The sequence below is a fragment of the Rhipicephalus microplus genome, chromosome 9 (assembly GCF_043290135.1).
Source record: "Rhipicephalus microplus isolate Deutch F79 chromosome 9, USDA_Rmic, whole genome shotgun sequence".
NCBI classification, from domain to species: Eukaryota; Metazoa; Arthropoda; class Arachnida; order Ixodida; family Ixodidae; genus Rhipicephalus; species Rhipicephalus microplus.
The window spans coordinates 78709936-78725325 of record NC_134708.1 but is presented as its reverse complement, the minus strand read 5'-3'; the positions used below and the strand labels follow the sequence as shown (position 1 = coordinate 78725325).

The 15390-nt window shown below is 48.7% G+C and overlaps 1 protein-coding gene across 1 annotated transcript in view; it reads right to left on the bottom strand.

Annotated features, from left to right (window-relative positions):
• Positions 1–13619, bottom strand: part of LOC119165566 (cytochrome P450 2J6) — a 40171-nt gene extending 26552 nt beyond the window's left edge. The window contains exon 1 of the mRNA XM_037417702.2: positions 13520–13619. Coding sequence (XP_037273599.2) covers positions 13520–13619 — 100 coding nt within the window. The remainder of the gene's footprint in view (positions 1–13519) is intronic.
• Positions 13620–15390: the final 1771 nt, after the last annotated feature.

The window sequence follows — 15390 nt, the reverse complement described above, 5'->3', positions numbered from 1 at the left end:
GGTCCTGTGCTTGCTGCTGCCAGGTATAATAAAGTATATACCTTAATGCGAACATACCATAAAAACAAAACTCTCAGGCTCATTTATGCGCACACGTAAACGATGACATAAATCTGAAAGCAATCTTCTTTTCCTACATCTTCGATCAGCTAATCGTTCTGGGACTTTCAGAAAGCGTTGTGCACCCAACATGCATTTGCACTTCCCTCAGGGTCGCAGGTGTTGGACGAATTCTGCACCTCACCTAGTTTTCCGCTGCCTCGGAGATTGGCCCACCTCTGTTAGATCCTATACAATGGTGCCAAGGTAAGTGTATAGGCGAGATTATTAGTAGTGTTTGTGGTGTAATTGGGAAAGAAGAGAAGTGAATGAAAAGATAACTTGCCGTCGACAGGAACCGACCAAGCGACCTTCTTATAGCGCGTCGAACGTCCTACCAAATAACCTGCTATGGTTGCATTCACCTCGGTGACTTTTGGGGTATACATGTATGGACAGTTAAACCTAGTATAGTCAGTCAATGCAGCAAGTAGCGATGCTGGTGAGTGGGCGAAACTCCTTACGGCTGTTGGCGTCATGTAGCACGTGATCTTAATACGAGCTGGCAGCTGACCAATAATTTTTCGAATACAGCCGGAGGACATCAAGAGTACCAGAACAAGACCGTAGCTATGAATCAAGTAAATAGGCGGGATTCAAAGGGTTGGTTTTTTATCAAACACAATAACACCGAGAACCGACAGACAACAATGCCAATGAAAGCATGGGGGATGTCATTAGGATTAATTGCAATGTTAATGCGGAGAAACAAATCTGGACGAAAAGATTGCTTACCACTGGCAGGGACCGAATCAGCAACCTTCGAGTAACGAGTTGAGTGCTTCACTAATGGAGCCACAATGTCAGTCATCCCATCATTTAGTTTATGATGTCATCTAACCGTCCATGAGTTTCAGTCCATACTGCAACTACCACGCTTAAATGACCATACCTTCCATGGTATTGGGATGTAGTGCTCCAAAAATTATTACTAACACTCATCACAGCTACATTTCAGAGAATAGTGATAACACGCCAGAGCCCCTTTGGCGTTCACTATGCGACTGCCTTTTGAAGAAGAAACCATGGCTTTTTAACGTGAGAGCGCTAAAGAGCTCGTTTTGCTGAAATTTCGGCGTTGGCGTCGTTGGTTGTGAGCGAAAAATTGCCATCTTTGTATGACCGAAAAATCGAAAAAGAGGAAAATAAAATAATAACAAATGTGGTTATAAGTGGAAATCGAACGCCTCCGCTTGTGAATACACTGAAAATAACTTCCTATGCTTGGAAATGCAGTGAGAGTAACTTTCGTGCTTTACAAACACTCCCGTCGTGTATACATGCTTCACAATACAGCATGAAATATTGCCGCAATAAAGCGTGGTGCAAGCGTGCATTGCCATCGGGCGCCAGAACATGAGACTGTCACAATGTCATAAGGCACACACGCTGCTGCACCCTTAAGGCCCCGTATTGAGTGCATTGCAAGCAAATATTTGTAGTACGCACGAGAATACCGCTTTCGCGTTGAGCTTTTAAAGGAAAACCTCAATAGTTCCATTATTTTTTTATTAGTTGGTATGAAAACAAGAAAGCTGGGCTTGTTGAGGCTCAAATGAAGATGAACACACGAAATTAACAATCATCCTGGCCCCCTAATTTTTTTCATTAGCTGTTATGAAAACAGGAAGGCTGGTCTTGTTCAGGCTCATGTGGAGATAAACAAACAAAATTGAAGATTGCCCCGCATGGAAAACAGTACCAGAACACTTCGTAAGGACGAATAGGTGGCCTACGTACAACATGCGTACATTGCTGCACGTTCGCGTAGCTCGAACGTAATTTTCATATTGCAAAAAAAAAGATGCTCTACTTTTTCCGCGGATGACACTGTGTCTGCTGCTAACAGTATTAAGTCAGTTGCCACACCACTTGCCGCGTTTATTTAGCGCTTTTGACTATAGGTAGTCTTGAATTGTAGAGCTGGTGTAACGGGCGCACACCAGAGCTGAATACGACCCGTTATTTTTATAAACCATGTTCGCGTTGGTGTTAGACACTGTTGGACTCATGAATAAACTTCGCGTGTTCTGCATGGGTGTATGTAGGCTAACAACGAATAGAAGTCTTATGTGTTTGAGAAACGGAAGTGTGGCAGCGTACGCGAAAAGCCCGAATCTGGCTTAGTGTGCATGATTTCAACCCAAGGGCACTGGCGGCGCAGCGTATCAAAGCTGCGGAGCTCGTTTATTGCGCTTTTGGCGGACTCAGGCTGTCACACTTCATCAAATATGGGTGAACCTGTGTGAGGTATGGGAAGCAATTTGACGTATGCTACGCATATGAAAGGAGTGAACACAGACATGACGTATCTCCTGCTCCTGGCGTGGTGCAGTGGCGGGAACGTGGTGTGCGATACCCAGGAGAGGAGCACATAAACTCTCCTCGGATTCAACTTTTGTGGAGAAGATCTCCCGACAGGTGACCAGTCTTGCAAGTAGCGGTATCGAATACAGTATGGGGCGAAAGTAAGAGAGTAACCATTCAAGAGGAGACCGAGATATGATCGGCTCAACCAACGAAGGGAACCTTTCTGGGCGCTGGGAAACGCTAAGATCAGTACACCGTTGAACACCGAGGGGGGAAGGCCGTTTATTTGGCGTTGGCAAGTGTTCCACGTTGGCTTGTTTTTGTCATAGACTTTCCTGAAATTAACTGGAGTGGACGCTTGTGGTGCGATCGTTTAGCCGCCATGGTAATGATCGGTATAGTCTTTAGCTTGCGGGCTCCGGACACACTTGTGGATTCATTTATTGCCGTGTTTTGGTTTTGTTTCGAACAAAAGACTGACCCTCTAAAAACTGTGTCACCCAATTTGAATTGGTCAAGGCGGCAAAGCTGATTGCTGATTGCCGTATCGTCACAAAGTGGTTCCAATCGAAGCGAAGCCAAACGGAGTTGAAGATATGAGTATTAGGCAAATCCATGCACTATCCATCGTTTTCATGCCTGCTGAAGCACCGTGCGTTGCAGCGGCCATAGACACTAGCGCTTTAGTTCCCTCTAGTTTAATTTTACGAAACTCTGGTTGCTGTGGCGGGAAAGATGGTCGCTTAAAAAACAAAAGAGAAAAATGGCATATCCCACGTACAGTGGGAGTCAGATATGCGAAGCACAAATGAGGAATTTTGATATGTCATTGTAAAATCACCCCAAGGTTACGAGGTGGCGGTAAATTATGCCGTACACGACTTTCGTGTCATGATTATCATGTTTGGATGTGTCGTTTACCTTCGCCATCTATTCACTTCACGTGATACCAAATTTAGTATATGTGGTGTTAGCAAACGGCCGCGAGCGCGCTATGAACGCGGTATGTTGTCATGTTCTTACATGGCACGCGTGTCATGATTATAATGTTTGCACCAGACAAATACCTTCGTGATCTATTGACATGATTTAATACCAAATTTGGTATATGGGGAGCCAGCGAAACGGCTGCGAGTGCACCTTGAAAGGCCGAATATACTCCAATGTAATGATGACGCGCGCGCACGCTGGGCACAGCGACGCTACGTCAGCAAAAGGCGAGCACTCTATAGCCTGACGCCAGGCGCGATCGGCGCTACCAGCGTCCGTCAGCGCGGCCCTACGGCAACCGGTGTGAAATGCCACATGCTGCATTTCGCGCAGATGCGTTACCCAGACAACACTGCGTCTGCCTCTTTTCGTGACGAAGGGACGCCGCATGCGCTGAAACACGCATGCGTCAAAGCAACGCAGCGCGGCACGCGCCTGCGAGTATATGGTGAAGCGGCGCCTGGCGTGGCAATGCTGGTGCGTACGCACGCCGGGTCACGTTCAAGTGTATTGGCACCTTGACCGTGGCATGTATTCACGCTCTCGCATGACATGCATGTTATGACTATCATGTTTGCACCAGTCACATCCCCTTGTCATCCATTGACGTCCCGTAATACCAAATTTGGCATATATAAAGCTGACAAAACGACCGCGCGCGCATCATGAGTGTGGCATGTAGTCAAGTTGTTACATGACATGCATGTCATGGTTATCATTCTTGGATGCGTCATTTATCTATGTCGTCCGTTCGCATCACGTAATACCGAATTTGGTACATGTGAAGCTAGCGAAACGGCCGTGAGCGCATCATGGGCATAACATGTAGTTATGTTACATGACACGCATATCATAATTATCATGTTTACACCAGTCACATACCTTCGTCATTCATTCGCGTACCGTAATACCGAATTTGGTATGTGTGACGCCAGCGGAACGGCTGTGAGCACATCATGAGCATGGCATGCAGTCATGTTGTTACATGACAGGCATGTCATGATTTTCTTGTTAGGGTCTGTCGCTTGTGTTCAGCATGCAATCATGTCAGACCATATCAGTTTTGCAACATGTCATGTGAACGAAACCACCACAACAGCAGAAAGACCATGAAATGTAAATCATGACATTCGTGACATCCATGTCATGATTTTCATGTTATGACTTGTGAGATATGCGCGTCATACAGTCATGTTGTGTCATAACAAGTTTGGTATCGATGCCATTATCCAAATGGCCTGGAGAGCTAAAAATCGTAGGCGGATAGATAGATAGATAGATAGATAGATAGATAGATAGATAGATAGATAGATAGATAGATAGATAGATAGATAGATAGATAGATACGATCAAAGTCACTGAAGTTCGCTAAGAAATCCTTCGCATTTAAAATATTTTTTTTTATTTCTCTGAGGGCCATGAACAAACTTTTAGAAAATGGTAATGTTGCGGGTTCGCGGCTATGCAGCTATGCGGGCGGTGCGAAGAAGAAGACGACGACGTTTTTGGGCTGTTCGAAAATACACAACGGCTGCCATCTTGACTGCTGGAGTACTTTTCTACTCTAAAGTAGTAAATACATTCGCAACATTTTGGTGGTGGCGCTGGGTACGACGCAAGACGGAACTTCGAAGCGGACGTGTTCTCGACTGCCCGACCATGGCAACAGAAACCAATTCTGCCGCTCCTGTTTCAGCCGCGACTCCGGCGCAGCCTGTACAGCCGGTCGTATTGACGCAACCGCGCGACCCTGGCAACTTCTGCGGCACCGACCATGTTGACGTTGACGACTGGATTCCGAAGTTCGAGCGGTTTGCAGCAGTGTACCGGTGGGACCCTACGATGATGCTCGCCAACGTTGGCTTCTATCTCTGCGGAACAGCTGGCGCGTGGTTCGAGGCTCATGAAGCGGACATAACCAGCTGGGATACTTGCAAACAGAAGCTTCGTGACCTGTTTGGTAAGGCCGTCGGACGCCAGCGGGCCGCTTCTAAAGAACTCTCTGGTCGGGCACAAACTACGACCGAATCATATGTCACCTACATCCTTGACGTTCTCGCCCTTTGCCATCGTGCCGACCCCAACATGTCCGAGGAAGACAAAGTAAGCCATTTACTTAAAGGCATTGCAGATGATGCTTTTAACATACTGGTTTCCAAAGACTGTTCCACCATTGATGACATCATCAAAGAGTGCCGCCGATTCGAAGAGCTGAAGAGTCGCCGGGTCGCCAAGAATTTCTTGCGTCTTCCGAACACGGCCGCTACGTCATCTTGCGAGGACCTTCAGCCGCCATGCAGTCAACCACATAACAACGAGAGTGTGGTTCGCATCGTTCGTAGAGAAATCGAGGCCGCGTCTCCGTCTTTTCTGACCCGCCCATCTGATGATCGACCAACGATCTCGTTGATCCAACAGGTCGTGAGAGAGGAGCTGGCAAACGTTGGGCTGCAGCCTGTATGTTCGTTGACGGAACCTCGGGTCAGTACCATAGCGCCTTCTCCTGCACCAGAAAGATTCCGCCGCTATCGTGATCCTGCTCAGTGGAGGACACAGGACGACAAGCCTATATGTTTTCATTGTCATGGTGTAGGACACATCTCCCGCTACTGTCGTTTCCGCACGTATCCACCTCGGTCGTTTCCTGGCTATCGACGTGACGACAACCACCGGCCCCTGCAGTACAGCGCTCGTGACGATGGACCGTACAATGGCACTCCTGCGACACCAGTCCGCCGGTCCAGCCGTTCGCCGTCCCCGCATGACCGTCGCTCCAGGTCACCTCAGCACCGCCGCTATTCGTCGCCCCACCCTAGTGGACGCCCTTCTTCGGAAAACTGAGCAATGCAGCTCCCGGAGGTGACGCTGCATTGGACTCCCGACCTGAAAACCCTCTGCTGACCTTGACTACGGACAAAAACCTGCTTGATGTAGAAGTGGATGGCCTTCCTGTTACTGCCCTTATTGACACCGGCGCACATATTTCAATTCTGAGCTCTGACCTCCGTGCACGATTAAACAAGGTCCTTACGCCGCCAGAGTCCCTATTTGTACGTGTCGCTAGTGGAGCGACCCCGGCTGTGCTCGGAATGTGCACCGCGCGTGTGAGATTCGCCGACCGCCAGACGTCCGTTCTATTCCATGTTCTCGCTCACTGTCCACATGACGTCATCCTTGGACTCGATTTTTTGTCCGACCACTCCGCTGTAATTGACTGCTCAGCCGGCGTCGTGCAACTTGACTTGCCTGCGGCCACCGAAGAGTCGAAGATGGTACAGAACAAGCTTTCGTGCGCTGAGTTTGTTCGCCTCCCACCCCAAGCCCTAACTTGTGTCACAGTTGAACCATATCCCAGTGTTCCGGATGGGGATTACGTGGTCTTTCCCTCTCCCGGTGTTTTACTGGCCCGCAACGTTTCCTCCCCGTACACCATATTAACTGTCACAGCGAACAAGACGTGCCTTCCTCTTCTGAACTTCGGACTCAGCCCTCAAATCCTACCACAAGACATTGTTCTCGCCACTCTTTCACCGTCACACGAGTGCCAGATCTCATCAGTGTCACGTGAACTGGCCACAGTCGCCTCGCCGAACCCGCATAGCACCGATGTAGCCAACTCTACACGGCTCAACAATGTAACTAAGATGATTGCCTCAGACCTGTTGCCGTCTCAGGTCAAAGACCTCACTGATCTTCTCACGAGCTATTCGGACATATTTGACTTTGACGGTAGGCCCATAGGTCAAACATCGCAAGTCAAACATCGCATTAATACCGGTGATGCAGCTCCAATTCACAGGCGTCCCTATCGAGTGTCACCATCAGAGCGCCAAGTTATCCAACAGGAGGTGAATAAGATGCTCACAAAAGGCATCATAGAGCCCTCATCGAGTCCGTGGGCGTCCCCTGTAGTCCTAGTTAAAAAGAAGGACAATACCTGGCGTTTCTGCGTGGACTATCGGCATTTAAACAAGGTCACCAAAAGGGATGTCTACCCGCTTCCTCGTATTGATGATGCCCTGGACTGCCTTCATGGCGCAACCTATTTTTCTTCGATAGACTTACGCTCCGGTTACTGGCAGATCGCCGTGGACGACCTCGACCGGGAGAAGACCGCCTTTGTAACGCCTGACGGTCTCTACCAATTCAAGGTAATGCCGTTTGGCTTGTGCAATGCGCCGGCAACGTTCGAGCGGATGATGGACACGCTTTTGCGCAGCTTTAAATGGTCTATCTGCCTGTGTTATCTGGACGACGTGATTGTGTTTGCCCCAACCTTTAAGTCTCACCTCGAGCGCCTTTCCTCAATTCTTTCAGTATTTCGAGAGGCTGGGCTCCAACTTAATTCTTCGAAATGCCATTTTGGGCATCGCCAAGTTACTATTCTAGGGCATCTCGTTGACTCCTCCGGCATCCGCCCCGATCCCGACAAAGTCCGAGCTGTCCTGGATTTTCCTGTACCGACTTGTGTCAAGGACGTTCGAAGTTTTGTGGGCCTATGCTCATATTTCCGACGATTTGTCAGAAACTTCGCAGAGGTCGCACGCCCCCTCACTGATCTCTTGAAGAAAGATGTACCATTTGAGTGGGGTCCTGATCAAGGCACGGCCTTTTCCCAGCTCATAACACTTCTGACCACGCCACCGATTCTCGCCCACTTCGACCCGTCTGCTCCAACCGAGGTCCGCACTGATGCTAGTGGCTACGGTATTGGCGCGGTTTTAGCCCAGCGTCAATCCGGTCACGATCGAGTTCTTGCGTATGCCAGCCGGCTCCTTTCTCCTGCCGAACGCAATTACTCTATTACGGAACGCGAGTGCCTGGCGCTTGTATGGGCAGTTGGTAAATTCCGCCCCTATTTATATGGCCGGCCTTTCACAGTTACCACTGACCATCACGCTCTATGCTGGCTTTCAGCCCTCAAAGATCCAACGGGGCGCCTTGCTCGTTGGGCTCTGCGCCTCCAGGAATTCACATACACAGTGGTTTACAAGTCTGGCCGTTTACACCAAGACGCCGACTGCCTCTCTCGGTACCCCGTTGACGCTCCAGATCTAGTAACCGACGACGCGTCCATCTGTATTTCCTCGCTCTCTGCTTTCGGCAACATGGGATGTGAGCAACGGCGTGACGCGTCCCTACGCGAGCTAATCGACCGCCTGAACACAGGCTGTACAGACAGTTCGCTTCGCATGTTCGTTGTCATAGACGGCATTTTATACCGCCGCAACATGCACCATGTAGGAAACGAACTACTACTCGTAATACCCACTCATTTGCATTCGACCGTACTTCAGCAACTACATGATGTACCAACGGCTGGCCACCTTGGTGTTGCCAGAACGTACGACCGTGTCCGCCGACGCTTTTTCTGGCCCGGCCTCTACCGTTCTGTACAACGTTATGTTAGGTCTTGTGAGTCGTGCCAACGCCGCAAAAGGCCAGCGGTACACCCCGCCGGGCTCCTTCAACCGATCGACGTACCTGCCGAGCCTTTCTATCGTGTCGGCCTCGACCTGCTGGGCCCTTTCCCTCTTTCTAACGACGGTAACAGGTGGGTCGCCGTCGCCATAGATTACTCGACCCGTTTCGCAATTACGAGACCTCTTCCAAGCAGCTGCGCTACAGATGTCGCCGACTTTTTGATTCAAGACGTCATCTTACATCATGGTGCTCCTCGTCAACTGGTCACCGATCGCGGTCGCTACTTTTTATCTAAGGTAATTGACGATCTACTTCGTTCTTGTGCAACCAAGCACAAGCTTACGACGGCCTACCATCCTCAAACAAACGGCCTCACAGAACGTCTGAATCGCACACTCACTGACATGCTCGCCATGTACGTGTCGACGGATCATCGTGACTGGGACATTGCGCTACCCTTTGTCACTTTCGCTTACAATAGCTCACGCCACGACACTGCTGGATATTCTCCCTTTTACCTTTTGTATGGAAGAGACCCGACATTGCCGTTCGACACGCTTGTACCCAACCCTGCCGACCTGTCCACAGCATATGCTCGCCGCGCTATTAGCACCGCGGAGAAAGCCCGTCAGATTGCCCACCAGCGCCTTTCGGACTCGCAGCTCCGTCAGAAACGTAGCTATGACAGCCACCATCGGGACGTGCACTTTAGTCCAGGTGACCTCGTTCTTCTGTGGACTCCGTCGCGACATGTTGGTCTGGCTGAAAAGCTTCTACCCAAGTATTCCGGACCTTATCGTGTGCTACGGCAGGTAACTGATGTTACCTATGAAATAGCACCTCTAAACCCTTCGATACCTTCCACATCTTCCGACATCGTCCACGTCGCTCGCCTCAAGCCGTACATCTCGTCCAACACCTGCTAACAAGCGCCGGGTCGGCGCTTTTCGCCGCCGGAGGTCGATGTTGCGGGTTCGCGGCTATGCAGCTATGCGGGCGGTGCGAAGAAGAAGACGACGACGTTTTTGGGCTGTTCGAAAATACACAACGGCTGCCATCTTGACTGCTGGAGTACTTTTCTACTCTAAAGTAGTAAATACATTCGCAACAATATAAAACTTTACTCGAGTGGATTCTCATTGTGTAACTGTCAGGTGTTTAAGAAGTGCATATGACAACATTGTTTATGTCCAGCATGCTTTTTCAAAGTGTACCGCAATCTATGAGGAGAGGTGTTCTTTTAGGGACGTAACACTTTATGGTTTCTGCTTGTTGGCGTGCATCGTCGTCTGTTGCTGGTGCTGTTTGCTACTGCCATGACGGTCGATTTGCTTGAGGGAAACAACTTCCCCTCGCCTAGAGAGAGTTCGTTCTTTGTCGCCACCGCCTCAGCTCTTACTGCGTAGGAAGACAGGGTGAACGCCAGACGTTGACTATAAACGCTTCTGTGCCTGTTAGACACAACGTGCTGCACAAGCATTGACCGGCGACCTTGTACGTAATGGCACCGGATCCTCACATGGAATGTAGTGCAATGCGACATTTCGCCTTTGCGTGGTTGAAAAAAAAATAGGGTACCCTTAAGCTTCGCCTTTAAGAGTTGAACGTGATAGCGAAATCCGGCCCCTAGCTAATGCGCCCTCCAACCGTTAAGTGCATACTTAATAACATGTTTTGTTACACACCACACACGCACACAAACGCGCACGCACGCAAGCACGACGTACCTATATATAGTAATGGTAAAGGTTTTCAATCTATTTAACAGCGCCTTTATAACAACTGAAAATATTCTACAGTGATATAATCACATGGTCCTGTATTATGAACTTCACGTAGGCATGACGCTTATTCGTAAATGGTCACATTCTGTCGTTCGCCTTGCGTTAGTTATCTTGCACTTGTTCGACTTGTTCTGCAGACCTCTTCCGGCCAGCGGCAACAAGCATTGCCTTATGGTCGGTTAAATGGCAACTGCAGTACTTCACTTCTTTAGTGGTGTCGTGAGAATGAAAAGCTAAATCTATGTATGCAAGTGTTGTGGTTTGTTGAAATGGCATTTTCTCGAAGGAGCATAAAGAGTCTCACAATGTCTCACAGGTGGCAGCACATTATCTAGCGTTTGCTGATTGATTGATTGTTATGTGGGGTTTAACGTCCCAAAACCACCATATGATTATGAGAGACGCTATAGTGGAGGGCTCCGGACATTTCGACCACCTGGGGTTCTTTAATGTGCACCCAAATCTGAGCACACCGGCCTACAACATTACCGCCTCCAGCGGAAATGCAGCCGCCACAGCCGGGATTTGATCCCGCGACCTGCGGGTCAGCAGCCGAGTTCCTTAGCCACTAGACCACCGTGGCGGGGCCTAGCGTTTGCTGTTTGCTTGATTAACGTTTCTGGAAAGGCATGTTTTCCGCTAGATGGACATAGTTGTCCATTTTTATAGGTGAAAGTTTCTGTGTGTTTTTAGTGTCGATGGCTACACTATCCCAGCCTTTTTTGTCGTAGTTTGATGGCCTCCCAGCTGCGCCTACAAATGGACGAATAGGCTGGTTTTCATTGTCACTCCTGTCAAACAAAGTGCGTTAAAGAGACTCCTTTTACTACTTATCATTTATGTAGTGTATTTTCCCAAAGCAGCCGCAAGTAACACCATGGCGTTGTAAGACAACTGCTTGCCTCACGAACGTCCCGAGTTCGATCCTCAATGGGACCGAAAATTTTATATTTTATTTTATTTGGTTCTTGCTGAATTGTTTGGCTCACGGACGATTTTCCGCTCACAACCAACGGTGCCGACGCCGATGGCGGAATTTCTGCGACACGAGCTCTCTAACGCTATCACGTTCAAATTCGAAGCGCACGTGTTGATTAAAAGAAGTCCGCATATTTCATCCTTCGTCAGGTTTTCCGTTAGGGGAAATGAAATGCTCTTTCTTAAATGCTTTGACCCTCCCCAGTTTTGTTACTCCTAATTGGCTCAAATTATATGTAAACTGGTAGCATTACTTATTTAGAAGCTCATGTACCCAGTTGTTGGCAGCTCGTTGCCACCGTCGCCGTATACGTACACAGGAGACAAATACCAGAAAAAATAAAAAATTATTATGACGTCACAACCAGAAACGGCAGTGATCTGGAGCATTTGCCCTGCATAAAACGAAATGAAAATGTTCCTAATTCAATCAATCAATCAACTCCTATTTCTGCTTGAGAAATATGGGGTTAGCGACAAAGTACTGCGGCTTGACAAAGCTCCGGCTTCCTACGAAGTCCTGTAGCAAAAGAGTCAAGTAAAAGAAAACAAAACTTCGCTTTAATTATAACAATTAAATTCAATGCACTAATATCGGTAGTGGCAACACATAGTGGAAACTAGGTTACACATCAAAATATTGCATTCTTCATGACACTGTATACATAATGAGACGCATTAACGCGATTCAGAAGAATAAGGAGGGGTAAACGGAAAGAAAGACACATCTCAATTGCAAATATTGTAATCTATACCACATAAGTTGGTGATTTAAGCCATCAGACTACTATGAAGGAAATGAAAGCAGAAAACTAAGAAAAGAAAAATTTGAGAGAAAATGTTGCTGTACTTTACATCACTTTCGATGAATACGCAATCTTATTGCATCTATATGGCTCTGAAATTGCGTGCGCGAGAGGAAAGGCAGACTAATAAGAAAGGCTGACGAAGCAAAGTTGTTTTATTAGCTGAATACTGCACTTGCGCTACACACAAACACTTTGGAGATGAAAAAAATTAAGACACAACTCTTCAAAAGTACAACACAGTCGTTCGAAAACTAGTGTTGCCCAATCGTTAAATTGAGGCCTCAGAAAGTCTCAAGTTCCACCCATCACCAAACAGGGGCAAAAAAAGCTCCGCAGCTAGAAAAGAAGAATAGTTGCTTTTTACGAAAGTGGACTATTGACAGGTCCAGTCTTTTCGGCCTGCGAATTCTTCTGCTGAACATGGAGACACGTTGTGTGAAAATCCGAGGTTTCTCCGTATTGGAGGGGCTAAGCCGATTAGTCGTCTTTGGCTGTCCTCACTATCCGTTACACCTCCTCGTTCGACTGTGAACCATGGGGGCTGCTAGGGACTCATCAGAAGCTGTAACTCTGCAGAGGTGGAAAGTTCTGTCGCAGCAATCTGAAAACCATTATCGCTGCTCACCAGCCTTGGCCTGCCATGTCGTGCGAAAGCGCTCTTGATTGCGTTGATGACTGCATGCGATGTGGCCGAACATAGGCTGATGGTTTCCGGGAAGCATGACAGGTAATCGACCAAAAGAACGTTCGCGTGAAAAAGGTCGATGCTGACCTCTTCTCAGCGCAGAGTTGGAGTGGTTGACGGCAACGCGGGTTCCGAGTGCTGAAGCCTGGTTTCATCACATGTTGAGCAGTTGGACGCCAATGTTTATATCTGATCATTGGTGTCTGGTCACCACACTGACTCTTGAGCTAAAGCATTGCACCACGTGATGCCCGTCATAAATGAGCTCGAGCGCGCGGCAACCAAGGGCAGTTGGCACGACGATGCGGGAACCCTTCATAAGCAGCGGCTCGCACACGCTGAGGTCTCTTGGTACTGCCAGTACCTTTTCACGTCGAGAGGCAAGTGAGACTGCCGAGGCCAGCCGTTGGTGGAATATTGAAGTAGTAGACTGCACAAACCGTCGTTGGGTCGGGCCTGGTGCACGGGCTCGAGTGTTGATGCGATGTTGTCAGGGACGGAGCGGACGATCTCCTGGGAAAAGAGCTCTACTTGATTCATCCGGTTGAATGAAGCGGAATCTAGCGGTGCGCGCGAACGCCCATCGGCGATCGTCAACAGCTTCCCTGGTAAGTAGAGTACTTGGTACTGAAAGCGCATGAGCTTCAAGAGAAAATGCTCTATTCAAGGTTTCAGTGAATCAACATCAATGGAACCCCATGCATCAATTTCATGTAACTAGCGGTGGATGGTCTGTCTCAAACAAAAAAAAAAATAAAGCCTGCTAACATATTCCGCGGACATTGGAACCACCCAGCAGGCCGACAAAGCTCCTTTTTGTTCGGCAGTACCACCATTCCGGAGATGTGAGGGAGAGCGGTGCAAAAGCCATGGTACCGCATTTACTGGACGGCTGTTCCTGGAGAAGTACATCCCAAGAGTATATATGCTAGCGTCAGTTGAGATCGTTGTCTCATATGTGGTGCTGTACTGAGCCATGCAGAGTTCTAAGAACAGTAGCATTTTTCGTTTGGAGAAGGCGGATTGCTACGCCAGACCCCAAGTTCAGACAGAGTTCTTCAGCAGCAATTCTCAGATCGGCGCAGTCAACTTTGAAATACGTGGTAAAAAGTGCCCGATGTGGTTCACGAGGTCCAGCAGACGACGAGTTCTGGCGACAACTTCAGGTAGATCATGGCTTGGCACGCCGAAACTTTGTCTGGGTCAGGAAAAAAGCCTTCCGCATTGACTACGATACCATGGCGTGGATCGCTGCAACCTTGTCTGGGTCAGAATAAAGTGCCTTCCGCGTGCACTACGACACCTAGGAACTTGACTCGAGAAGAAGCGAACCAACACTTCACGTGGCTCGGCGTGGTTCCTGTCTTTGCTAGCCGGTCCATGCCTTGTCAGAGACGGCAGTCGTGCCCGGAGCGTGTCTTCTTGAAGACAAAGGTATGGACCATATTCGTCACACCTTATTGTCCTTCCAGGATCCGAAACATCTGCCGCTGGCAGTACTCTGGTGTGGACGTGATTCCAAATGGCACTCGGAAAAAGAAACAATAACGTCCAAATGTGCTTATGAACGGGGTGGATTCTTGCACCTCAGGGGACCGCTTCACCTGGTGAAAGCTTGACGTAGCGTCTTACTTGGAGAAAACATAAGTCTCTCCAAGCCAACCGAGGCATTATTCCACTGTAGGGAGCACGTGAACCTCCCGAAGAATTACCTTATTGAAGGTAGTCAAGTCCACGTACAGCCGGTAATCACTGGAGACCATGGGGACGATAAGTAGTCCAGATAAAGTCGTTGGTTTGGCGTGTTGTTACGACAGCTCAGCGCACCGGTCAGTATGTGTGTCCACTCGACGAATCATGCCCTCCGCTTAAGGCTTGTCTAGCTCAGTCTTGACGACGTTATGGAGAGGGAGTTGAATGGTCCGGGATAAGCTTAAGGAGGAAGCCGTATCATTAGATTAATGGTGACATGTGGGGTTTAACGTCCCAAAACCACCCTGTATGATCATCAGAGACGCTGTAGTGAAGGACTCCGGAAATTTCGACCACCTGGGGCCCTTATACGTGCACCCAAATCTGAGCACACGGGCCTACACATTTTCTGCCTCCATCAGAAATGCAGCTGCCACAGCCGGGATTCGATCCCAGCATTGAGTTGCAGCCTGATAGCATAGGCTTCTGGAAGCATGTCAACTCCTCGGAAGAGATCGGTATATAGACACTAGCTAAATCCTCATGACTTCGTCGATAAAGGTGCAGATGCCGAGGGCTTGAATTGCCGGAAAGCCGAGCAGCGGGACCACCTTCGTTT